At 40.2% G+C, this 26,449-nt stretch overlaps 2 protein-coding genes across 3 annotated transcripts; one reads left to right on the plus strand and one right to left on the minus strand.

The window, feature by feature from the left end:
* Positions 1-357: 357 nt before the first annotated feature.
* aebp1a (AE binding protein 1a) lies at positions 358-16,684 on the plus strand. Of its 2 annotated transcripts, XM_055060744.1 has the most exons (21): positions 358-501; positions 578-822; positions 4,796-5,029; positions 5,189-5,233; positions 6,948-7,010; positions 7,602-7,661; positions 7,751-7,819; positions 8,125-8,202; positions 8,298-8,407; positions 9,192-9,331; positions 9,548-9,632; positions 9,720-9,864; positions 10,442-10,521; positions 10,617-10,740; positions 10,846-11,042; positions 11,883-12,056; positions 12,147-12,272; positions 12,355-12,601; positions 12,937-13,076; positions 13,201-13,300; positions 13,687-16,684. In XM_055060744.1, exons 2-21 carry the CDS (start codon positions 582-584, stop codon positions 14,244-14,246), a joined length of 3,018 nt encoding a protein of 1,005 aa, XP_054916719.1. In that variant the 5' UTR covers positions 358-501; positions 578-581; the 3' UTR covers positions 14,247-16,684. The 2 variants fall into 2 exon arrangements, with proteins under 2 accessions (XP_054916719.1, XP_054916718.1); XM_055060743.1 differs by lacking the exon at positions 358-501 and having other exon boundaries at positions 564-822.
* On the minus strand, positions 16,289-24,854 carry ddx56 (DEAD (Asp-Glu-Ala-Asp) box helicase 56). Its single transcript, XM_055060745.1, has 14 exons — positions 24,772-24,854; positions 23,440-23,601; positions 23,152-23,306; positions 21,875-22,045; positions 21,082-21,172; positions 20,551-20,792; positions 20,327-20,461; positions 19,617-19,730; positions 19,439-19,533; positions 19,253-19,326; positions 19,083-19,172; positions 18,903-19,008; positions 17,673-17,770; positions 16,289-17,263 (listed from the first exon to the last, which is right to left on the minus strand). Exons 1-14 carry the CDS (start codon positions 24,823-24,825, stop codon positions 17,180-17,182), a joined length of 1,671 nt encoding a protein of 556 aa, XP_054916720.1. The 5' UTR covers positions 24,826-24,854; the 3' UTR covers positions 16,289-17,179.
* Between the last annotated feature and the right edge of the window lie 1,595 nt (positions 24,855-26,449).

The raw sequence follows: 26,449 nt of genomic DNA on the forward strand, positions 1-26,449 counted from the left end.
TTAAAAAAGTCGATTTCACAAAATTTTGCCTCTTTGAATCACAGAGTTTTACACAGACACAGCAAACGCCATCATGTTCTTCCTCTTATTCTTGCCACAAGCGATTCCTCCGGCTTTGTTCAGTATGAAATCAGTTTTTCCCAAGTCATAATTAGCCCCCTGCATCAAGCAAACCAAGTCCTTTTCTTTTGTTAAAAGCCAAGCAGTCACCCTCCTACACTTCTTCCCCTTTTTCCTTCTGCTGTCTCCCTCACAGGAATGTCCTATGCATGACAGATGCTCCTCCCCTCTCCTGAGAGACGGGTGAGGGAAAAGAGGGGGTGAAGGGCTATGACGGATAAGTAAGAGGCAGCAGAGGAGGTGTGTGTGTGTGTGTGTGAGTGTGTTAAGTCAGCAGAGTTTTCTTCGTCAGCCTGTCCAAGCTCTCATTAGAGAGGAGGAAGCTCTCTAGACTCTTCCTTTTCATGTCCTCATCTCCAGACGCCTCCATTGCATCTGCAGGTCAGATGTCGAGCAATCTCTGCATCTAGTTTTGGGATTTACCCTTGCTGGAACTCACCCTCATGCTTTATTTCAGGGAAATGAGGGCTGAGGTGCTGGTGGTCTGGGTCGGGCTGAGCCTTTGTTGGGCTCTGGTCACCGCCGAAGAACCTGCGGAGGAGAAGCAGCTGTCAAAAGCCAAAGCTCTGGCGAGAGAACCCCGGGGGCTGATCGGAGACGGGGCCACATGGGACACTGAAATGTCAGACGGGCCAGCTGAAGTTACAGTAGAGGAGAAGAGCAAAGCAAAGAAAAAGAAAAGCCCTGAGGAAATCGAGGCCGGTAAGTTGGAGCTCAAGCAAAAAAATGTATCTATGAGTTTTCCTGACCTTCCCTGGCCTCTCATGTTGTCAGATGTCCCACTCACAGCCTTAAAGGAGGAGCGTGGAGTTGTGGAAATAAAGTTCTGTTAAAAGTATATTACATCATAACTGCAGTAGAAAATGCACTTGGTTTCTTCATCAGGCTGCACAAAATGGAAAAATCATGCAATGGCAAAACAATCTATAGCAATGACTGCGTCAGCTGCAATGCACACATTTTCCTTATTTTTCTTTAGCAATTCATTGTTGAAGAAAAAATCTCCATCTAATTTGCTGAATGAGCTGGAGAACAGGCACAAGGGGAGTTCAAATAACTAGTTTAGACAGACACATATGGAGACAGACAGGTTATTATTATTATGGATGAATGGATGGATGGAGGGATGGCATTTAGCAGGCTGATACAGTCTTCATTCAGTATAAGTTGGTCTGAAATGCTGAAGCAAAAGGGACCATGACCAAAGTGGATTTTTTTTTACAGTCTTAAAGTGTAACTAACCATCTTTAAAAAAAAAGGCTTATCTTCACCCCTTACAAATTTGGAAACATACCAGCAAAGTGGGTGGAGCCAAAAGACACAGAGGGGTGTGGCCAGGTGTGGGGCTCAACAAGCAGGGCTGTGGTCAGGTGGAAAGATGCTGTTACTTACTTCTAAACTTTGTTGCTATATTTGATGACTTTTAAAGCCTCTGTAGTGACTTCTTATACAGAAAAAACAAAAACGAAACAAAAAACAAGGAAATCTCTTTTTTTTTTTTCTTGTGTTGTTGGAGATTTTTATGGCAACGACGTTCTGCCGTGAGCACCTCCCACTTCCTGTCCTGCAGCATACTGTCACCGGTGATCAGAGCAGAGGAGAGTTTTTCCACTCTGTGTCCACATTGCATCACGTTTGTAAAGCTGAGTAACAGCGCTGATCAAAGCTTGCTGTGGCCACGCTCTCTATTCCAGCTATTGAGTCCTGATGACTCACCATGTGTCTGAGTGAGATGCCGTTATACCTGGATGTGGAGCAGAGTGACAGAGCAACAGCTTTATGGGCTAAAGGGGCCAGCACTGAGACGATGATAGGCAAAAATAACATGGAAGTAAACATGAAGATAGAACCCTGGATAACATATTTAGAAATAACTCCAGTGTCAAAATGTATTTGAAAATCATTTACAGAACAGGAAAGTGTTTACACGGAATATGGAGATAAGTGGTGGTGTGCCACCAATGGCCTTCCTGTATGAAGCAAGTATTGTTAACAAAACACAAAGCAATTTTATGTTCTGTAAAAGTCAAAAAAACAAATAATTTAACACTCATTTAAACTTCTAGTACAGCTTTGCCTTTGATTCTCCTGAGTGAACAAAGCAAATACGGAGGTCCATAAAAATGGTTTGCATAAAAGAATAATTTTTGGATTTGGATTCTTTGAAATAGAAAATTATTTTGCTATTGTCCTTTTTCAGACCAGCTGTCCACCTCAGCGTCCAAAACCAATTAATTTGAACTAATATTGAATGAAGTGAGCAAGGGAGTTGTCTGCTTAACTGCTTCAAACCTTTTTAAAAGAAGCACAATTAAAAATCCTGAAATGTCTCTTTAAATTTGAGACGGGAAAGTCTGCAATCAGTCTATGAGGCAGGCAGTCATTTAGTTTGAGAAAAAAAAAAAGAAAGAGAGAGAGAGAGACATGTGTCCAGACATTTATTTTGCTTCAGCAATATTTTTACCTCTCTGCAAATGTTTTCAAAAACAAAAGCAGATTGAAAGCTGCAGGAATGTTGTTTGGTTGAACATGTCTCTGATTCTGGGATGACTGGCCAGAATCTTGCAGTGATTCAGCTGGTGGTCTGACATTTTCCTGGCAGGACCGCAATGATACAACTAAGACATGTGTGGGTGTGGGTGTGTATCTGTGTGGCCTAGCGTTTTATGCACTATAAGAACAATGTTATGTTGTAGGGACCTCTTGAAGAGGTGCTGGTTTTGGGATAGAGGTTAGGTTTAGGACTAAGGTGTAAATTTAGTTTCGGTTGGGATTAGGGGTAGGGTCAGGATTAAGCTGGAGAAATTAATACAAAATGCATGAAAGTCAATGCAAAGTCCTAATATGGGAAAAATTACCCATATTACATCACATATAGATTTCAGGAGCTGGTTTTGAAAAACACAATGTTACTAATGAGAAAGAAAGTTTTTTGGGGGGGAAAGGAACATATAAGGCACATTTGTGGGGAAACCACACAGAATAACTAACAGCTGAAGTTTTTCCACTACAATTTTCCATAAGTTGGGAGAAAGGATTTACAAGAGGCCCCACTTACAGATACACCACTGCAAGGAGCTCATGTTGACTCTGCTCCACATTCAGCTAAACCACAAACCTGGCTACCTGTGTTTTCCATGAGTAACAGTCGTTACATAAAGGTCTGTACTTGCCTTTGTCTGTACAGTTCTGTTAGTCCTTGCCAAAATCTGAATTCCTTTATCTTCATTTTGCTAAGACAAACCGAGTGAAACGATCTGATTCAGAGTCTTGGCAAGAATGTTCCTACTGGCTTCTCTCTGCTCAAGCCCAAGCTCATCTTCTGAGTAACACTGTAATTTAATTTGATGCAGATGAGTTTTCATTTTAGAGTAGTGCTAGTTTTTTTAAATCTTCTATAAAAACAAAAAATATGCACAACATAAAAGTTTAGTTCCAGGTTACACCCTCATGAAATTTCAATTTATGTTTTTGAGAAACATAACTGCCTCCTGAAATTTTCCACATTTTGGAAGAAAATACCTTTATAAGCAACTTAATTAATTCATGTTTTATTCCCAGAACAAAACTCCAGCTGTGTTTGAAGAGATTTATTAGAGAAGGTTTGTGAACAGCAGCAAATACTTTAGTGGCTGCTTTACCATGAAAACACCATCCTCAAAGTTGCAGTATGTAACTTTTACAAAAATATGTTTTTTCATATTTATTAATGGTACATACTTAACTGTCGCCATATTGTGTCTGTATAAAATGAGATAGAAAATCTGTGAAGAAAAAAAAAAATCAAGCTTCTCCACCTCATCTCTGACCTATTGCCCTCTGAAGAAATGCACCGCTCCCAATCGAAAACAACCAATCAGAGCCAGGAGGGACTCAACGCTGTCAATCAACATGTGTATCAACGCTAAATGTGCTGAAGGCGAAGTAACAATTTACTTAAAATTATGTTAGGAAGGGAAGAAAATTAAGAAGAAGAAAACTAGTGGACTCATCACTTTATGCAGCAATATAAAGAAGAGGTGAATCAGAGGAGAATCATACTGCCAAATGACTGAAATATGACAAAGTGTTCTGATCCGAAAGGACCATGTGGCTATGCAGCAGAGTGGTCAGGTAATCCATAAGAATCGCGTCAGGAGATGGCAGATAGCTCCAAGAAGCATGAGGCAGGAGGGAAGAGTTAAAGTGAATCAGGCAAAAATATTAGCATGTGTGAATTCCCATTGTTTTTAATTCTTAAACTTCAAAATTAAACTAAACAAAAAAAGAAACCATATAGGTAACAGACCAAATACCCATGGATGATTTGTCAATGTCCCTCTACATCTGCTTCAACACCTGCAGAAAGAGAAAAGATTAACAGGGATAGGACGGGTTCTAACAGAGCGTTTTGCACTGGACCCAAACACACTCCTCTCCATGATAAGTCTTGATTCTCTGTCGTATAAAGAGGCGCTTTGTTTCTGCACAGACTAATCTACATGTATTTGATGCAGCGTCTGCCTGTGCTCCAGTCTGAACATGTTTTCTGATGCAGATTGATGGTTGCAGTAAAACACTTGCTGGCTATGTAGCAGTTAAACATCCACAGAAGTGACACAGCTGCTCTGGGTGGGCATCTTCACTCGCTGCGTTCTGGTTTCAATTAACGGATTATGTTTCCGTCTCCCTGAAGCCAAAGCGAAGAAGGCAGCAGAGAAAGAGGCTAAAGCCAAAAAGCAGAAGGCTCCGAAGCCCACCAAGAAACCCAAACCGCCAAAGCCCACCAAGAAACCAAAGCCACCCAAGCCCACAAAGAGGCCAAAGACGCCCAAACCCACCAAGAAACCAAAGCTGGTGACGACCACGGCGCAGCCGGAGCGCCGCCTTCCTCCACTGGAGGAGGAGGAGGAAGTGGGTCTGGAAACAAGTGAGTTGGCTTCAGATTTACGGTTTCAGGTAGGAGGAGAGTCAGGGGAGCAATATTCAACTTGATGATCTTTTTGCCAGAATACTCTGACTGTTCCAGTCTGTTGCTATAAAATAAAGAGATTTCAGTGTGTTTAAAGGTTTGATGTGATTTTTACAGCGAATCAACCCGAGTTTCCAACGGAGCCTGTTGAGCCAGACCTGGGTAAGAACTCCAGTTCCCACAGAAGAGGAAATCCTTACATGTTTTTTATTTTTATTGCAGTGTCATGATGTCTGAGAAAAGATTCAGCAAAATCCAACCATTTTTTAAATTATAAGTACTTAGTGGTGGGGGGAAAAAACTAAACATTAAGAATGAATAGTTTAAAACTATATTTTTGGTAGCGTAATTAAACCTTTCTAAAACAAAACTGGTGTAGCTAAAGTATTAATGCTTTTATTTACAGTTGAAACAAGATATTTACAGACAGTGAATAAAAAATTAAAAAAAATTCTCACTGTTTGAAGTTAAATCTGGCCTGACTTTTTTTTTGTTTCAACTTTGTTAGAATTACTAAACTATTTATATTTGTTAAATGGCAGAAAACTTGGTGAAAACATTTTTTTAGACATTTTTTGGAATTTTTCTCAAATTCAGAAGCTTAGATACATTTGAAACTGTATGAGTTTTGGCTTTCCTTTCACAAACTCCTGATACATTAACAGACACATGTGAGTTAATATGCCGGTGGATGTATTCTGTGAAAACATTATCAATTAACCGCTGAGGTGCCAGTTTAAAAGGTCAATTATAACTAAGAAAAAAACAACAAAAGCTTCATTTTAAAGTCTTTTCTTAACTTTAATTAGGGCCTGTTCTTTCCAGTCTCTGCATTTTGACCCCAGCTCACTTAAAAAGGGAGACTGCAGTGACATAAAACAAAGCCCTGTTTCCAATTTAGTGGAAATAAGTTCTTGCTTTTCTACAAAGCGATCTTGCATTTGAGCCAACAAAGCAAAGAAACCTCAACGTCCGCATCTTAATCAGGGATAGAATTACAATTTAGTAGCATTGTAAAACTAATTATTCCTCTGATTCAGCTTCATCTGCTACTAAAACCCGACACGGACGCGTGGGTTGCCAGATGCCGTTTTAATCAGCATTTTTGCTTCTGGAGCCAAAGCTTTTCCTTAAGCCTTTAACAACAAAGCGCTGAGGTTTCTGTGGGTTGTAAGTAGTGGTTGCAGATATTGGCAGGAAGTGGAAATTTTCTGTTTCCCGCCAAACGGATCTGCAGCTGTGATGTTTCCAACCAGAAAACAAACAGAAACTGCACCACGTGAACGTTTTTTTAAAACTCGACAGAAAGGTGTGTAATGACACTGAAAAACAACCGCAGCTCCCGACACTAAGTGATGGCTGCACACGGACGGCTCAACGGGGTTTTTGTTTGTTTGGGAAGGATCAGAAACACTTCAGTTTCTAAAGCTGTGTTTTCAGCCACTGTATAATTGTGCAATTTGGCATTTAAAAAATACATTTGCTTTGTGGACACATGCCAATTTCTTTATTGAAAAACACTTTTTTTCACTAGAATGACGTGAGTTCTTTATATCACAATCGGTGTATTTCGAAAAAACTGCAAAGGAAACACTTTTTTTCCGCATCATACGAGTCAAAAGACCAACAACCGGATGTTGCCACTGGTGTAAACTATGAAAAAGACGACATCAGGAAGTAAAGATCCCGGCACAGCATTTTATATTATCATCATGTGCTACTTTATTATTACATTCCTATTCAGTTTGTATTGTGTCTACAGTAAATGTGATTTCAGCTTGAAGTGAAGTTCAGATGACATTAAAATTCAGTACAAAAGTTGACTGTAGTTATAAAAATCTTCATATATGTGTGATGATAATGTGATTATTTCCAGACAAATGGATCAGAGGACACAAGAAGCAAGCCACAACCACTGAGGTCATCATGTACATACCAGGTAGTCCTCATCACACAGTGAATGGTTGGGATTTTATCATTGTTTCTGTACTGCAGATGCTTCTGTGTTGATTTTGTTCCCAAATAAGATCAAATTTATGTCCAGCTGTGGACGTCATTTGACCGTTCCTGCGGGACGAATTGAGGATTTGCTGGGAAATGAAAAGAAAGACACTTTCAACAATTTGACATGAATGAAAAGTTCATCTTTTTTCCAGTAACACACATTGTAGTGCTTGATTACACACAGACTAATGTTTTAATTTATTTGCCAACAGTAAATGAAAATGTGACATTTAGGATTAGAATCTTACAGCAGGTTTGTTTTCATCAGATAAAAGGGGATCTTACTAATGAGTGTTTTTAATAGTTGCTATTGTCATGAAGTAATTTTAATATGACAAACAAGCCTTACCAGAATGAATGTTCTAATTTATTGAATATTACTGTAATTTTACAACTGGCACGTCACAATCAAAACACTGCCACTTTTTTGGATTTCTGTATATTTATGGATTATTATTTTTTTAATGGTCTTGTGTGAAAAGATTACTGCTGGAATATCTGTATTATTTCTGTCTTGTTGTTACAGAGGAAACCACGTCTGTTCCATTCGTTGGTCCCTGGTATGAAGAGTATGATTACTCAGACTGTACGTCTTTAACCGGCCGAGAACTGGACAAATATAGAGACCGTTGTCTTGGTTGTGGCCGATGAGACACTTTCTCTGTGTTTTTCCAGTGGCTGAGGCAATAGCAAAGAAACAACAAGAGGAGGAGGAGAGAGCCCGCAAAGAGAAAGCAGAAAAAGGTAACCGATGGAAAATATTGATTCTTTTTAAGGACAAGGCTGCTTGTATGAGGGATCTACAACCACATGTATCTCTACACTTATGGCTTCTAATAACCAAAAATGTAAAACCATTGAGCTTCAGTAAATGAATGAATTGCCGGGGGGAAAGGGAATATTGAAGGATCCAATGGTTCTGCCAAAACACCATCAACAAGTTAAGGCTTGGCCCCGATTTTGTATAAGAACACATTAGCATTAGTAGGACAGAAAAAGTGGAGCTTGATCCTCTGTAAGTTAGCTCTGCTTGCTTTGTGATCCCACAGCTGAGCGGCAGAGGAAACAATGGGAGGAGGAAGAGGCAGAGAGACTGAAGCAGGCAGCTTTTCCCGCTCAGCCAAAAAGTAGGACATTTACGACACTGTTTGGACTCACATGGACTGGTTTGATCCTGAGACATTTGGCAGTGAGATCTGGCGTGTTGTTGTCATCGTGTCAGAGTGTCCTCCCCTGGGCTTGGAGTCTCACCGGGTGGATGACGACCAGCTGCTGGCTTCCTCTCAGTCTCACCACGGCTTCGCGGCCCAGAGGGGACGCCTCAACATGCAGGTAGCCAGTAGAAGGAAACCAACACCTGATAGCCTCCCGGCCCCCACCCAGCTGACGCTTTATGATCACACATGGGGATCATAATGTGTGATGTGTTTTACGGCCATCACCTTTTATGATGGCCATAAAACAGCCAAACTAATGGAATCCAAGCATATTCCTTTTGAAGGGGTAGCATTATGTCAAATTGACATTTTTGAGCTTTATATTATGTAATGTTTTTCCCACATCAAAACATACCTGGAGTGTTGCTTTGATTCATTCATGTAAGAAATCTATTAACACCTGAGTGGATCTAGGGCCGCCTTCAAGGCCTCGATTCCAACTTTCAGCCTCAGTGAGCAGTCCTTCCCACTCGGCTCCTTAAGACTAGCCAACAGCAATTAGCAAAAACCCGCACATCTGATGAGCTCTTTCTAAGGGCTACTTGTCAATGAAACACTGGCAAATACACTGATAACAGGTCAACAGAGGAGCCATGTTGTTATTACTTACTAAAGGCAGTAATAACTGCCTTTAGGAGTTCTTACTGCTAGTTTCAGAAAGAGCAGGAGTTTTTTAAAGAGACAGAGGCCCAATTTCAAGGCATCAAATCACAAAGTGAAGTTTCTTTTCAGTCATATTTGATGTGAATAGCATTTTTATGACAACTGGGGGTGACATAGTTACTTGATTATGTATTACGTACCTGGAAAAATACAACATACAATCCCTTCAGATGCTCAGAACAAACATGATGCATGATGAAGGATTTGCAGCTGTGGTTTATGAACTGTGTTTGCAGAGCTCTGAAGATGAGGAGGACATGTATGGAGGTGCCTGGTGTGCAGAGCCTGAGGACAAGGAGCACTGGTTCCAGGTGGACGCTCGGCGAGAGGTGGAGTTCACCGGCGTCATCACCCAAGGGAGGAACTCGGAGCAACTGTGAGTTTTGTTTAAACAGCATTTTAAAACTTTTTTTTTAAATCAATCTTTTCTCACAACACTGGATCACATTTCATAAATAAAAGCGTAATCTTAATAGAAATCTTATGATCAGTGGAAATGCAGCATAGGTTTGAGCTATTTTGCCAAGACCTTCCATCTCTAGATCTTGGAGCTTGGAGGATTGTGGACTCATGACTTATGTTCTAATTGCAGGGAGGATTTCGTATCGTCCTACTTTGTGGCCTTCAGCAACGACAGCCGGGACTGGACGGTGCTGCATGACGGCTACGCCGAATGGGTGAGCAGGACCTAAATACTGTACTCCAGCCGGAGATTTTCAAAGAGAAATCTCAAAATGTAATCCCTCTCTCTGTGCTTCCTCAAGCTCTTCTATGGGAACGTGGATAAAGAAACACCCGTAATGAGTCAGTTCGCCTCACCGACGGTGGCGCGTTACATCCGGATCCTTCCCCAGAGCTGGAACGGCAGCTTGTGTCTAAGAGCCGAAGTCCTGGCCTGTCAGCTACCGAGTCAGTGCAAGACAACAACTTCAGGACAAATAAAATTTACTCACTTACACCGTATTCCAAACTATTGTGCAAGTGATGTTTTCTCAGAGTTTCTTAAATGATCAATGCAAATGATGGTCAGTATAATTTTCAAGTCATGAACTATTGCAGTATCAATCAAATTTTACTGAACAAAGTTCCCCATGAGAACAGTATTTCTTGCAAACTTAAAAAACTCAAAATGCATTGTTAAAAGTTATTATGCACAACAGATTTTCTAAGCATATTATAATTATAAAGAACTGCAAACGGTCATTCTTTGAATGTGCAGCATTAAGTGGTCACATGTACTAAAATCAAAACCTATTTCAGTCAGAAGGTCCATATACTTTGCTGAGGTCATTTTTACACCTTCAGGGCTCTGAAGGGGCCGAAAAGCTCTCTCTCCTTTTCTCTCTCTCTTTCTTTGTCTCTGTCTTTCTCTGTCTCCTCATGATTTTGGCCCGAAGCATTTTATTTGAATTGTGGTCTGTGTAAATAATGTATTCATTCTTTTTTTTTTTTCTTTTTTTGTGACATTATGGGTGTTATTTTACAGGCAGCTACCACAGCGAGAATGAGGTCAACGCATCTGACGATCTGGACTTCAGACATCACAACTACAAGGAGATGAGACAGGTTTTGGACAAGACAGTGAAGAGGAAATCCTGGTCAAAACAAATCAGACATAAATGAGCAATACATTTGTTCCTTCTGTCATTTCAATGCTTTAGATGATGAAGGTGATAAACGAGGAGTGCCCCAACATCACAAGGATCTACAACATTGGGAAAAGCTCACAAGGCCTCAAGATGTACGCCATGGAGATCTCAGACAACCCAGGCGAACACGAGACAGGTCGACATTTACACGTCTTAAACATTTATTTCAGATCATGTCGTGGCATCGCAGGCAGGGTGATTACTTCACTGACGTTACAACTTTACCTCACCCCATCTTCAGGTGAACCCGAGTTTCGCTACACAGCAGGTCTCCATGGTAATGAGGCGCTGGGTCGGGAGCTTCTCCTGCTGTTAATGCAGTTCCTCTGCAAGGAGTACAGAGATGAAAACCCAAGAGTGCGACGCCTAGTGGACGGAGTGAGGATTCACCTGGTGCCATCGCTGAACCCAGATGCCTATGAGATGGCCTATGAGATGGTACCGTCCCCCAAGAGTCACGATACATGAAGGACATCTAGTTTAGTTTGTCTATTTTGAAATGGAGGGAAAATCTACATAAAATGAATATAAAAAGAAAGTAACACCTCAGAAGTATAAATTCTGTCTTCCACTTAGTTTGAAGGAATTTTAAATCACTCTTCATCTTCATCACACAACATTGCTTTACTGTTTGGATCCCTTAATTTGGGCAAAAATAGAGCCGTCAGATGCTCGGCTGCAAAGTGGCCAAATTTGAATTCCTCCTCCATTGTGCACGTCTCTTTCTATCAGGTGTTTGTACTAACATCGCATGGTAATGTCCTTTACATGCAAATTTCTGTATTTTGCTTTCATTTACCCAAAAGACATTGTTCCATCATGATTTATCATGATGCAGCTTTGCAAGACTGAGTTAGGTCTTTTCAAATAAGTTAAACATGTTGAGTCTTTCTTCAGTTCAAACTTTAAGATATTGGAACTTTATGTCAGCTTGAAAGCTCATCTGGCTGGTCTTCTTCACTTTCAAAAACTTCTCACTATTTTGATATAAAGAATGGTGTCCCTCAGGGACTGATCATTGGACTACTCTTCATATCTTCATGGAAATGACTCAAATTAAGTGTTGAGGACATGGTGATAATTTGACTCTATTTTAATATTGTTCAACTTACCAAACATTACTTAGTTATTATTAGTTTTTGTATTGTTTAAAAATTATTGAATCCTTGATGCTTTAAAGCCAAAATGTCAGACAAAGTGTTGCTTCTGTTCTAGAAAAGTGAGTCATTGATAAAATCTACATATGGATTTTCATATTGTCCTCCTGGTGTCCTGCAGGGCTCAGAGATGGGAAACTGGGCTTTGGGTCACTGGACTGAAGAAGGTTATGACATCTTCCAGAACTTCCCAGACCTGAACAGCATCTTGTGGGGAGCCGAAGACAGAGGCTGGGTGCCTCGCATTGTGCCCAATCATCACATTCCACTGCCAGAGAACTTCCTTGGTGGCTCTGTGAGTGTGCAAACACCAGAGGCTGATTCTGTATTTACCAAACTTCCACAAATATATTAACAAGTATTTCTTTCTGGGCCTGTATTTTAGCTTGCAGTTGAGACCAAAGCCATCATTTCATGGATGGAGCGCAATCCATTTGTGCTCGGAGCCAATTTACAAGCAGGAGAAAAAATGGTGGTGTATCCCTTCGATATGCAGCGTCCTCCAATTTCTGTAAGGCTAATAGGATATAGAACATCGTGAAACATCTTCCAAAATGTGCACTCATTGATTCTGTGTCGTCTCGCATTGTTAGTTAACCGACAGTCGGCGTTGGAGGGTTAACGCTGAGATGAACGAAGAGACCTGGGCTCGTATTCAGAGGCAGAACGAAGGAGCGCTCAGAGAGACTCCTGATGACGCCATGTTTCGCTGGTTGGCAATGTCATACGCACACAGCCATCTAACCATGACTGAGACCTATCGGGGATCCTGCCACGGTGATGATGTCACTGGAGGACAGGGCATCGTTAATAGAGCCAGCTGGAAACCAGTGGTCGGCAGTGAGTAGAAGATGGCAAATAGCCCAAAGAGGAATGGGCACTTTTTGTGTCAAGGAAATCAGATGTCCTTGTCTGACAGCAGGGAAGCAGAGGAGGGTTGTCCCAGCATCTTTAGAAACCGTCTAAAGAAATTAGTTTTATTATTTGACCAAGAAAAGCACTGGGGGTTCAATATCCAGGCACCATTTTCCCACTGCAATTTCCCCTAGGCTCAGATATTATCTGAACCTGTTTCACATTCAAGATTTCTCCTAACCCTCGTCCAATGGATACAAGCATCTCCAATACAACTCTTACAAGCTGACAATAACAAGCTACATGAATCTCCTCCACAGGTATGAACGACTTCAGCTACCTTCACACCAACTGCTTTGAGCTCTCCATCTTCCTCGGCTGTGACAAGTTTCCTCATGAGAGCGAGCTGGCGCTGGAGTGGGAGAACAACCGCGAGGCTCTTCTGTCCTTCATGGAACAAGTGAGCACAAATTCATTCATTCATGGGGAAGAGAGTTTTATATTCATAAATATTCAGAATTGTTTTTGTAAAAAATGACCCGAAATCAAATCCTGCTCTGAGATGATTTGCCTTGTTGTTCCAGGTGAATCGAGGAATAAAAGGTGTAGTGAGAGACATGGAGGGAAACCTGCTGCCTAACGCCACAATAACCGTGGAGGGAATCCGGCACGATGTCAAAACCGGTACGTTTTGATCAAGATTTTATGTTTCACACAAAGTGGTGTGTGCTGTGAAATGGAGGGAAGACATGGTTTGCAAACCTTCTCAAGATGTTTTATAACTTTCCTCCAGCAGTTCTTCCATAAAGACCAGATTTAGAGTGTGCACCACTAACAATCCGATTCTCTCATCAATGTTCTCCTTGGCTAACATACCAGTTCAGGTGGATGTCCACGTCATCATTCTTCCAGTTAACAGCTGGATCCTAATTTGTGCCAGTCACATAAAATTCCATTAAAATACAGGGAAGTTTGTGGTTGTAGCATGAATGGATGTTCAAAAAAAACAAAAAAACAATGAGGGTAGTTATTTTAGCAAGGTTCTGTGTTAATTAAATGTGTCTTTCTAGCTGCCAGCGGAGATTATTGGCGGCTGCTGAATCCCGGTGAATACAAGGTGACGGCCAAAGCCGACGGCCACACGCCCCAGACGCGGCTCTGCATGGTGGGCTACGACACTGGAGCTACGCCCTGCAGCTTCACCTTAGCCAAGTCCAACTGGAACCGCATCAAAGAGATTATGGCGCGCAACGGGAACAGACCCATTCGACTCGTCACCAAAACGAACAGGGTGAAGTCGACCGCTTCGAGCACCACCGCACAGCCCGCCGTCACAGGGGAGGAGAGTCAGGCCAACTCTCAGAGAGCCGAGCGACTCAGACTGATGCGACTCAGACTGATCCGTCGACGGTTGAGGTTAAGAGGCAGAGTCACCACCACCACCACCACCACCACCCTCCCAACAACAACAACAACCACAACCACAACACAACCGCCTGATGCTGAGAGCACAACCTCCTGGTACGAATCTTGGCTTTCTGTGGACAGATATACAGAGAACCCGTTTGACACCTTCATATTTGGTTCGGCGCCTACGCAAGAGTATAATTTTGAATACACCATTGATTAGCAAAAATAAACAAATAAATAATAACTCACTATCTATCTGCACAACTCCTCAGTAACCACACATTACAAACTACTACTTCTACCTACAGTCTTTTAATGAGTTTTCTAAAGGTCTTTGTGAAGAGATGCACCAAAAAATTGTCAGATTTTCAACTCGACTGATCCGAAGCAGTGACTAGTAAGCCGGGAACTTTAAATCTGATCAGTAAACGCACCATGTCAAAGAGCTAACAGTTGAAAATACAGATGTCTGTGGTTTGAAAGCGATTGCTTAGACTTTCCAGGCCTACTTATGTGCTGGATAATATTAAGACAGGAAGCACAGATGTAAGATAACAGGAAGGCTGAACATACACTGCTTGGGCAAAGAAAAAACTCACTCACTGTACTGGACTAAGTAAAGTGGAACAAGTTTCCTCGTAGATAATTATTGCATAATCTTTGAGTCAGCAACAAGTTATTGAACCCCAACTGATGCAATGTGTAAAAATTATGGTGAAAGTCATATCCTGTGGTTGAAGAAAAGATAAGTCTTTAAGAAGGGTCAGTTTATTGGCATCAAGTAGAGAAAACATCTAAGGAGATTGCAGAAGCTTCTAAAATTGGGTTCAGAACTGTCCAACACTTTAAAAACTGGAAGGGGAGAAAACCTGGGAAGCAACGTCCCCAAGGAAGACATACGTCCTCAAGGAAGACATATGGTCGGAAAAAAATCCTGAATGGTCATGAGCTGCGATCACTTAAGTGTTCGGTGACATCAAACCGAAGACTAACAGTGGAACTCGATGCAATGTTATGTTTAAAAACAAAAGCAAGAGCATTTTCACTCTCACAATGTGGAGGCAACTGAAGGGACTGGGACTGAGCAGCCGTGCAGACATAAGAAAACTACTGACGAAGGAGGAAAACTGGAGAAAAAGGAGCATAAAAAGCGATTTAACAGGGTCAGGCAAGTGATGCATCCATCATGTCTAGAGTCTCCAGATCATTGCATATGATCACGAGTTGCTGCAGTTCTTCCAGTCAAGGTTTAGGTGACAACTTGAATAGACTGAATGACCGGGTTATTCAGACTCGTCCTCCAACTCAACCACAGAATCCATTAAAAATCTTTGGCATGTTCTGGAGAAGTCTTTGCACAGTGGCCAGACTTTCTGCATCAGCAGTAAAACATCTTAGTGAAGAATTCATGCAACACTGGATGTCTCTATCTCTGAGTTTTCAGAACCTCATCAAACTAAAGGTAGTCTGGGGATGCATTAGCGTGTGGCCTGTGTTTTTTTGACCAGGCAGTGTGATACAACAACGTTGCCCTGTTCTATCCTCGAGTGTCCGATCTCTGTCAGTCATTGAACATGCTGGTTTTGGGAATGTTGTCAGAAATGTGGAAATCTCCAAATTAGAGGATCGGAGTATTCTAGAGCAGGGTCTCAAAAGTCGAAGCCTGGTAACCTGCAGAGTTTCGACGTGTCCCTGATCCAACACACCGAAACAAAAGGGTTTGGTCTCCTCACCAGGTAGCCATGTTCTTTAGATATCTGTCAATGACCTAATTATTTGACTTATGTGTGCTTAAGCAAAGATGATGCATCTGAATGTTGCATGTAGGATTTTTCAAAGCGTAGTTTGACGTCAGTTTTCTCGGTAATGAAACTGAAGATCGACGCCGACAGTCGCAAATGATAAGTGGCCAATCTGAAGTCTGTAATCAGTTTGATTTTGTTTCAAAGGCATTAAACTAATGTTTTAAAGTAACACATGGCAAAATCTTCACAAAGCCAGAGACTGAAAAATGGTCACAAAACTGGGATCAGTGCCTCTCTTATGAGTGAACAGAATGGATTTTTATGAGGCTTTCACTTTAAAGTTATCACTGAATAATCTGTGATAACTTTAAAGTTAGGAGAAACTAAGGCAGTTTGCTGAGTTAGAGTCAAATCAGATTGAAAGTACAGGTACATGTTTAAAGATTGAACATGTTCAGTATTCTTTATTACTCATTAAATAAAGTTAAATTCATATACTATACGGACTCATCATACATATAGTGAAATATTTCCAACCTTTATTTTTGGTCATTTTTGTGATTATGACTTACAGAAAATGAAACTCAAAATTCAGTGTCTGAGAAAACTGGAATATTGTGAAATATTGGAAATCATGATGTCCCAGTCTAATCAGCTAATTAACCCAAAACACATTGAAGCTGTAAAGGTTGATTGGCCGTCAAACTCCCTTTCACAATATTCTCCATTTTTTAGATGCATCTCTACGTTCCACTGCAAACCAAACAGAACGAGCAATGTTTTCATAAGCGTTTTGTTTTTGTATCGTCTATTTTTTTTACACTTATTTCTTGTAATGGCTGAAAGCATTGAAATAAAATACAAGCTGAGGCGTCGTGGATGGAGGGGAAACAATAAAGGTTTAAATATACAACCGTTTGTCATGATCAAACTTTCATAAACATTTCATGAATCATTTTTATTTCAGTTCACGATTAACGTTTCAAAGTTTAATAATGCAAACAGAGTTTGGAAATGCAAAGTCTGTTTGCATTTCCAGTTCATTTCCAGCCGTACGAGAAATTTTGGAAAATACTGCAGCTTGAACGGTAATGACATGGGAACTTTCCATCATTTTCCCAGCTGGATCCAAGATTCAAGCTCTCAATTGTTACAAAAACAGCCAAAACTGGTGTGAAGAAATTTTACTTTCAAACATTTTCAAATTATTTCGAAAAGTGTTTTTTATGCGATAACAGGACCAACGATGAGTTTGTCAGAATCCAGAAGCCCATGCCTTTTGTTCAAAGCCATATGTCAATATGCAGAGTCTGTTGTGTCTTCAGTGTGTTTATGATCACACACCATCCTCATAATGATGGTCTCTGAACAGGTGAAATACTCAGAACTGATCTTATGGCTCCAGCAGCTATGATTTGCCGCCTCTGGCTTTTTTGCTTCCAGTTCGTTTGTACTGGAAACTCTTGAGCGGATTCCTCCCCCGGACGTTTTTCTGCCAAGGACACAATGACTCTTTTCAGTTTATTGTGAGCCGAATGAAATCTGATTACATTATTTGGAAAACAAAACAAAAAGACAAGAGAACTTCGGAAGAGAAGAACATAACACATGAACTAAATGTACACATTCAGCTGAAAACAGTCACTTCAAAGTTCATTATACTGCAATCTATGATCTTTTATAAAAATATGAATTACTGCATGTTGTCTGATACCATTTAGTCAGACAAGGGTGACGTTTTAAAATAAACTAATTATGTTTCTTCAAATCCACAAGATATTCATTTAGAAAAATGCTTACCAATGTAATACACTAAGATTGAAACTTTCCAGGATTGTTTGAGCTGCTCTTCATAAACAAGACAAGTATTACGCTGCTCTGGTTTCTGATCTGCAACCAACCTTGAAGCTGCTTTTCACCACTCCCTCTGCAGCTGGTCTTATCTTCCTCTTCCTCCTCCTCGACAGTGGATTCACCACGCCACGCAGAGTCTCAGGAACTGCAGCATAAGTGTGAAACTGACGCGTTAGCTTTGATGGACGCCGTCCGGCTGATGGACAGAAGCCTGAGCTTCTGATTATGTGAGGACAAATCTGTCCAACTGCAACATCCGGTATTTATAAGGCTCCACAATTATTTAAATCAAACATAAGGAGAACAAAACCTCACAACTGACTCCTCCATGTTATCATTTATAAAAAAATACAAAATAAAACTGAAAGAGCAAATGTGAAAAACTAACTGCAACCCATAATTCAAGATCTTGTAGAACCGACTTTCGTCTATATCATTAGCTGCGTTTTCATTGATCACATAATTGCATAATTTGACAAACTGAAAATGAATTGGCTTGACAGAAACATGGGAGATTTCATAACTCTTGTTTGATAAAACGTTTTGGTGACAGGATGAAGTGTTTTTGGTTTTTTCTTTTGGCCTTATCAAAATTGATGTATTTCACAAAACTGCAATGGGAACGCATTCTCCACAACCACATGCTGCCACTGGTGCAAACCACAAAGAAGAAGGTTACAGGAAGTAGTTGTAGGATCATGAAACAGCATGATTTTAACCACTTGTCACATGAACAAACTTACTGATGTGTGATTTAAAACTGTGTTCATTTAATGTAAACGCTGCAAATGCGAAATTGCGGTTTTTACTCGACATTAGCGGAATATGAATGTTTTGTCCTAATTTATTCTTGAATTGTGGTCAGGCTCCACTTTAAACACCCCCAGTTTAGAATAATGACTTTATTGGACCAGGAACAAGGAGTGCACCTGTCACAAGCAATTAATCAATTAATCACATGATGCATTAAAATGAGCTGAATTATTTTCATTTTGGTGATTGATCATTACAGAAGCATCATGATCCATTTTATTTATGGTTTTGGTTGATATTTAAAATGTCTTCCAGTTCCAGGGTTAAAGGTTCTTTGCAAAATTAAAGTTTGTTAGTTTTTGAGAAGCTGAATTTGCATTATTATGCTATTTTCAAGACATTACTTGAAAGAGTTCTCGAAACAACAATATTATTGTTTGTGGTAATAATTATCAGAACAATTTATCGTCCAGTAAAATGTGTGATGAGTCCCATCAGTGCAGTACTGTGTGTGCTGTACATACTCAGATAGTCGGGGATGTTTTTCATGTGAGGCTTGATGACGGCAGGATGAAGGTCTTTGTCGTGTCTGAGCAGCTGCAGATCTCTGGGGTTGTCTTCAAAATACGTCTGGGTGAGAGAGCAGAGTCGTCGGTTCCAACATTATGTGAACATGGCCTCCGTTCCTCCAGACCGCCCCTCACCTTGAGTTTCTCCGAGTTGAGCAGCTCCTGTTTGATCTCCTTCAGTCTGGCCTCCTTCACGGCCTGCTTCGTCACGGCCCGCATGGCGTCCTGTCAAACGAACCGGGACGGTGAGCTCAAGCGATGACACTGACCGTTCTGCAACCTAACAGGAAGCGACGAGGACTCACCCTGCATCTGTACCGGAATCCTTCGATCTCCTCCATCTTAAACTCATAAGGTTGGAGCGCCGACTCAGCTTTATCTGAATACAGGCACGCTCCAGTTATCACCAAATAAAAACTAAAGAATGCTTCTGCAAACGTGTTAGCTGCAGGATCTTGACTTGGACACAAACACATTTAAGACAGAGTCACCTCCACCCAGGGCCTCCTCCACCTCTGCCAGGGCATCGAGTTCGGTGTGAGAGATGAACGACAGGGCGGTGCCTGGGTTGTCAGCTCTCGCTGTTCTGCGATCAGAAAGCGAAGGACATGTCTGAAACGGCACAAAGGACGGAACACAGAACCTGAAAGATGTCTGACCGTTACCGACCTTCCGACCCGATGGATGTACGAATCAACAGACGTTGGGAAATCAAAGTTGATGACATTGGAAACATTTTGGAAATCCACGCCCCTGGAGACGCCGTATTCCTTATCTTTAGCCCTGAAAATCCCCGATCACAAAGAAACTGTCAACAACAGGTGACTTTTTAAAAGTTTTCAGAAATCCATACCACTGATCTCTTCATTCATCAAACGCAGGACTTCTGCAAGATTCACCAACTCAAAATTTAGACTTTTTAAGACCTTTATGAATGAAATGTACAAAAGAAAATCAGATATTTTATATATATTTTTTTCTAGTTTGTGTTTCATTCTAGATGATTGTCATTCCACCAACCAGTGATAAATTTGCACTTAACCATCATAGAAGCAAAAAAGCCAGTTAGCTAGCAAGTGGATATCAGCAGCTAGTTAGCAATAGCCTGAAACCCTTTGAATCACAGAATAATGATGATGTCAGTGTGTGACTCAAACAATCGCACATATAATGCACAAAACTAGATAGTCCTACCAGGACAAAATGTAAGTGAGTAATGTGTTTCAGGCCAGCTTACATTTTCTTTAATGAATTGAAAACATTTTGAAGTCTCGTTTTTAGATAAACAAATTTAAGCCATTTTTAAAGAGGCAGTAATTTGTGTTTTTTAGGCAATTAGTGTCACTTTATAGCACAATGAAGTAACTATGTTAACTCACTTTTCTGCTTTCGCTCTGCTATTTTTCTTCTTCTCCTTTCCTGAGGAAGACGCGGCATGTTCAACCAAGCTCTGCTCGTCGGAGGCGATGATGATGTCATAGAACCCCTGGTTAAACTGGCTGATGATGTGGCACCTGCAGAGGAGCACAAACAGCTCTTTATTAAATGTTCTGTAGGAATCTTTCATAACATCTTTAGAAAGGAATCAGCATCAGCGGCCCACCTGGACTGGACGGGCAGCTCCGAGTTCAGGACGCATGCTGGGATGGCGAACTGTTCCAGAAACAGTTTGAGTCTGTAGCTTCGGTACACTGTGGCCACAAACAGCAGCGTTTTCCCCTGGACCAGCTGCAGCTTCAGCAGCGTGTAGATGAGCAGGAACTTGTCCTCCTCTTCGCATTTGATGGTGTACTGCTGCAGCTGGCTGCTGTCAGGCAGCTGGGAGCCCTGGAGCTTCAAGGTCACCTGAAGAGACACAAAATCTTTTGAATTTGGGCAAACATTACACATTATACATTGGAGATGTTTTCATGTGCAGCATGAAACGGAACACTGCAGGTTTCAGCGCACATTCCTGCAAGAATTTACATTTTTTTGAGTTTACATTTTTCGTTTGTATAATTTTTCTAGGGAAAAAAAAATTAACAGATTTGTTTGATGGAAAATGTTGCCAAGAATAAAAAGCAGCTCGCAAAAACAAGCTTTCAGGATGTGAAATGTATAATAATAATCATAATGATAATAAAGAGATTACCGGGTTGTGCAGCAGCAGCTCCTTTAAGGCCTGAACATCCTCGTTGAAAGTAGCCGACATGAGGAAAGACTGATAGATCTTTGGCAAATGGCTACAAAAACATGGAGAAAACACATGAAAAAATGTGGTTTTGTTTTCATTTAAGGTCACACAAACAACACACAGCTTCAGTAAGCAGCCCCTCCAGATTTATGTGATTTTGCAATTGCAGAAATTCACACAAAATCAACAGATTCTTGCATTAATTGTGTAAATATTCCCCCCTTTCTAAATGTCGGACCTAATTCAGGCAATTGATGTTTCCAAAGCTCCAAATTGGGAAACAGTCACTCCGGTTTTTTATGATTTCACAATAGAGAAAACTTGTGCAATAGGATCAAATCCACACATTTGTGCATTTCTTGCACATTTTCTGCAAAGATTGCAAGAAACAATGCTTAAAAGTAGCTTGTAAAAACTACATTTATTTTAAGTTGCTTATCATTTTCTTATTAAAAATCAGTTCAAGAAGAACTGATTTTCCTCTATAAAATTAAGGTCAACTAAATTTTCAACTGAAACTTAAATTAGAAATAACCCACAGAATCATACGTTCAATGTCTTGGAAAAACTAGAAAATAGTTTCCAGACTAAAACCAAAAACTTTTATGCTGCAGTGTGTAATTGTCAAACAACAGAAAAATGATGCATTCTGTTCAATTTTCTTTTCTGATTAGAAGTCTGGAAGGTGTTGCAGGTATTAGTACTCAGTGTATACATTGTTCTTAATGTATAATATACGTCTTGTTCTCACCACAGCAGGTTCTTCAGGTCAGACTCGAAGCCGAAGGAGAAAACCAAGTCGGCCTCATCTACCACCAGCATCTCCAGGGAAGAGTGGAGCGCCAGGTTCTGGGCGTTGAGGTGGGCGAGAATGCGGGACGGTGTCCCCACCACCACATCGGGCTTCTCCATTAAAATGGGTCTGTTCAGAAACAAGATCGCACACCCACCGTTAACAGACAGGAAAATGTTCAGAGCATCCATCATGCATTTTTCATCATTTATTATTCTTCGACGAACTTAAATAGCTTCATCGTTTTGTTACTGTTAATCACAGGCTGGAACTTGATGCCGGAAGTGTAAGAGTAAAAATACTGCCACCTGCAGGGGGGAGTTAGCCACGAAATACAACTTTTTTTTTTTTCTTTTTACCATTTTTACAGAAAATTTGCAATAAATTCACAATTATGCATCAGCACAAATAAATTTTGAGATTTGTTGATTTTGCGTGAAATTTACAACAACAAAAAAACTAGAGGGACTGATTTTTATAACACTGATTATAACAAAAAAGTCACATGTTCCAAATACATTTTTTTCAAAAGTACCAATCTGATTCAAAGACTTCATAAAACACAGAGAGAGCCCTTCACAATCTGGCATTAAAAGGTTGGAGTACATAACTCATATTCTGAAATAAGCTGGACCCTATTATAAACAAATAAATAAAGAAAAACATCAGTGAAAATGAAGAAGATCCTATTCAAATATTGAATTGAGCTCTGAACATAACGGGGACATATGAACTTTAATTTAGTTTTAAGGTGTGGAAGCTGACATTAGAACTAGTTCGGGTAAAAAAGGTGAACTTGAATACCAACCACAGTGGATGGCTGGAAAAATATAATGTTGATAAGCTGACTAATATCTCACTCTCTGCTGCCGTCTTTATGGTCAGCAGACCACATCATTCAACTTCATCTCAAATCAATTCATATACAGGAATAAGACAAATTCAAAGTCAGTGTCAGGACAGTTATCAAATACTGCAGTCAAGTTCAGCTTATTATTAAAGATGGTAACATTTTTCTATCGATGGAAACCCAGAGTCGCTGACTACCCAGCAGTCACTTCTCCTGAACAAGCCTGACGCGACAGACCAAAGTCTAAAGCAGGAGAATCTCTAAACAGATCAACAAAAACAACCACTAGATTAGCTTGTCAACTCTGAGTTTAAGACAACATAAAACGGAAAATGGTTGCATTTAGCAGAGGAAACGCAGGATGTTCCAAAACCAAAAGACTCACCTCTGCGTTGACACGTCGGCCTTGCCGGAAATGTCTGCCACCCGGACATCTCTAGAACAGAACGATGTCAACTGTCTCATCATGGTCTGAACCTGCTGACCGAGCTCTTTGGTTGGCACCAGGATGAGAGCTCTCACATCCTGCTCACGAACGCTCTGAAGACAAAAAACAAACAGGGAAATAACCACGGAAACGTCTCGAAGCAGGAAAAGCTGATCTTTAGTGTTTCATAAAGCGCCATAAAACAGAGTTACATTACACAATGTGTGAGACAGGATTCCTACCCACCTGTTTGGAGGCCAGGATGCGCTGAATGATGGGGATAGCGTAGGCTGCGGTCTTTCCGGATCCGGTCCGCGCTCGAGCCAGAAGGTCCTTCCCCTCCAGAGCCAGAGGAATGGCCTTCTCTTGGATAAGGGTGGGCTGAGACCAACCCAGATCGGCCACCGCCTGAGCCAACAAGAGTCGGAAGTGAGTGCCACAGAGCAGGAGATGATCCAATGACATGCCATGAATAGATTACCATGCCACTAATTTTACTTCATATTGTAACGCTTGGGTTGTGTTCAAGAGAGATGAACGTTATTATGTCTATTTTGTCATGTTGAATAAATAGCAATACTTGATGATCAATTATTTTAGCACCTAATTTAGAAACCATTTTGACAATAAGAGCAAAAAAATTGGCATTTCGCAAATTTTTCTTTTAAGGCTTTCATGGAATATTAGAACTACAATAGATGCCAATAAATTATTCAGTTCTTTATACAATAATAATAAAAAAAAACATATTCCCTAAAATGTTTTTTTAATCATCTTCAATGCAAAATGTTTCTATTTTTTGTGCTTTTCTTTCAGCAATTGTGTCTTTATACTCCAGTTCATGATTATTTGCTTACTTAAGTAGTAGAAAATTATTTCAATGATCGATTCATCATTGAATCGATCATTGATTAATGATCGATTCGTTCCACGTGATTAATCGTTCCAGCCCTAGACGATGTGCGCTAACAAACTGAGCTAACACGTTAAATCAAGCAAATTTATAATTAGCATTAACACGGCAACCTTACAGGTTTGGTCTTTGTCACGTCATCAAACCCGTTTTAATCTTAGACAAAGACAACAAGAGTAAACCAAACACAAAACCCAGCAGTTTGGTTGCGCCATCCTTAGTGGCAACGACTCCAAACCAGGATTTCTAACAACCAGAGCAATCAGCGGAAGAACGAAAAACACAAACACAGAGATCACATGGAAGGAGGCAACAACTACAACACACACCAACATGGAGGCCAAACAAAACACACCATCATTTTATTCCATTGGAAAGTTTAGTGTGTCTGTCACTCCGTTAGGGTGGTTCAGAAATGTAAAAAAATGAACAAATGCATTAATATTCGATTGATACTCAGTTCAGATGTTATTATATCCCACGGTACATTAGTTTTAGCCTGACAACACGAGACACTAGCAGAGCAGAGAGAACTCTCTCCTCCGTTTCTATCAAGTTTTTCAACGTTTTCTCGGTTCTTAACACTTCAGCTAAACACTCAAAGTTTCAACTAACATTCACTTTCTTAACAACCTCTGGTGTTTTAGTTGTTCTTGCTGTTTTACCTTTAACAGGCGGTCGTCTAAGCCCATTTCATGAAACTGTAGTCTTTCAGCCATCACTGCTCCGCTCTACGCTCACACGTGCGTCGAGGAGATTTGACGTCACGCTGCCTTCACGGTCTTCGGGAAAAAGTCCAACTAGATTAATTTGACGAAATGTATTTTTATTTGTTGCGTTAATGGCGCGATTTAACCTGACATTTATTTATTGTTTATTGTTATGTATGGCTACATACAACAATAACAAGCTGACCTAAAATGTTAAATGGTGCAAATGTATACAGTGTATATCAAAGTTTATAAGAGTTTGCAGTGTTTTGTGTTGCATCTCCTTCCTTAACTACAGATCTATAATGAGATTCAGGTCATATTTAGGTGAAACTTGTGAAAGTTTTGGTCACCTAAATAAATGAGCAGGTTACATAGTTACTTAAATCTTTTATTTATTTGCACGCATCCATCCATCCATCCATCCATCCATCCATCCATCCATCCATCCGTCCGTCCATCCATCCATCCATCCATCCATTTCCTTAAGCCCTTGTCCCTAGCAGGGTCAGGAGGGGTGCTGGTGCCTATCTCCAGCAAGACATTTCATGCTATAGGCAGGGTGCATCCTGGACAAGTTGCCAATCCATCGCAGGAATCCATTTTTGAGATTTTTTGAGAATGTCTGATCAACATCTCGTTCGATCACTTTTGACCTGGCTGCAGTCTCTTGCAAAAGTATTTAAACCCGTTGGATTTTCTCACGGGTTTCAAACAAGGTTTACAACAACATATGAATTTAATTTCATATGTCTGACAAGAATTTTCTGCAATAAAGTCGGCTTTATTTGGCGGTTTAAAACACAAATGTAACATGACTGAATAAAAGAGCATCAAAACTGGTGTGATCAGATGGTATTGTCCAAAAATACTTTATCTCCACAAACTCAACCATAAACATAGCTCCTCAGTTACATTGAGTAGTAGGAAGTGGAAGTGACATGACGTCACTTCCACGTCAAGATCTCGGTATCACACAAATAAATACTGGTGTATTTTTTTTGTATGCTTGTTAGATTTAATTGTGAAAGAAAAAAAACTGATACCTCATTTTTTTCCCAAAAATATTTGGGTTAGTTTGTTTGAGAAACACGCCCAACCATAAAAAGAAAAAAGAAAAGGAAAAATCATGTAACTGGTTCATTTGAGAACAAACCTACATTTTCCTACATCACAACCACACACTGATCTAGAATTTGTACTCTAAATGTTAGACCTCATTGTGAATTGTTAAAAAATTGATGCATGATTTTTCAAAATGTATTTGTTGATTTGTTTAGGAACATTTGGGAACCATCAAAATCAAGATCCCAGGTCAGTGATAAATATGTTTTTATTTTTTATCTACCATAATATATGATATAATGTAATGTTGTGTTATTGTGATTAAAATTCCAAATACTGAATAATCCTCCTTACTTCCTTTTGAAATGACTTGTTGTATTTAGTACTTAATCCTATCTTTATTATGGACCGGTATGTTTTTGTTAATATTTTTTTGGAACCCAATTTTGAAATGTGGTTATCATTGTCTTGTTGCCATTATTTCTACAGGAAAGTCCAATTAACACGCTGATCTGCAGCCGAATGATACTACAGAAATGTAAAGTGATAATTAAATCGATGAAAACAG

The sequence above is a fragment of the Poeciliopsis prolifica genome, unplaced genomic scaffold (genome assembly GCF_027474105.1).
Source record: "Poeciliopsis prolifica strain line A6 unplaced genomic scaffold, Auburn_PproV2 SCAFFOLD061, whole genome shotgun sequence".
NCBI classification, from domain to species: Eukaryota; Metazoa; Chordata; class Actinopteri; order Cyprinodontiformes; family Poeciliidae; genus Poeciliopsis; species Poeciliopsis prolifica.

What these genes read in the sequence shown, in the direction of transcription:
- ddx56 (XM_055060745.1), bottom strand. Translation starts at nt 24,825, where the DNA reads ATGGCTGAAAGACTACAGTTTCATGAAATGGGCTTAGACGACCGCCTG. An exon ending in GCATCCTGGCCTCCAAACAG is followed by an intron (nt 23,307 to 23,439) that starts GTGGGTAGGAAT and finishes TTTTGTCTTCAG; the next exon opens with AGCGTTCGTGAGCAGGATGT. An exon ending in GCCGACGTGTCAACGCAGAG is followed by an intron (nt 22,046 to 23,151) that starts GTGAGTCTTTTG and finishes GTTTCTGAACAG; the next exon opens with ACCCATTTTAATGGAGAAGC.
- aebp1a (XM_055060743.1), top strand. Translation starts at nt 564, where the DNA reads ATGCTTTATTTCAGGGAAATGAGGGCTGAGGTGCTGGTGGTCTGGGTC. An exon ending in GGAAGTGGGTCTGGAAACAA is followed by an intron (nt 5,030 to 5,188) that starts GTGAGTTGGCTT and finishes TGATTTTTACAG; the next exon opens with CGAATCAACCCGAGTTTCCA. An exon ending in CTGGAAACCAGTGGTCGGCA is followed by an intron (nt 12,602 to 12,936) that starts GTGAGTAGAAGA and finishes TCTCCTCCACAG; the next exon opens with GTATGAACGACTTCAGCTAC.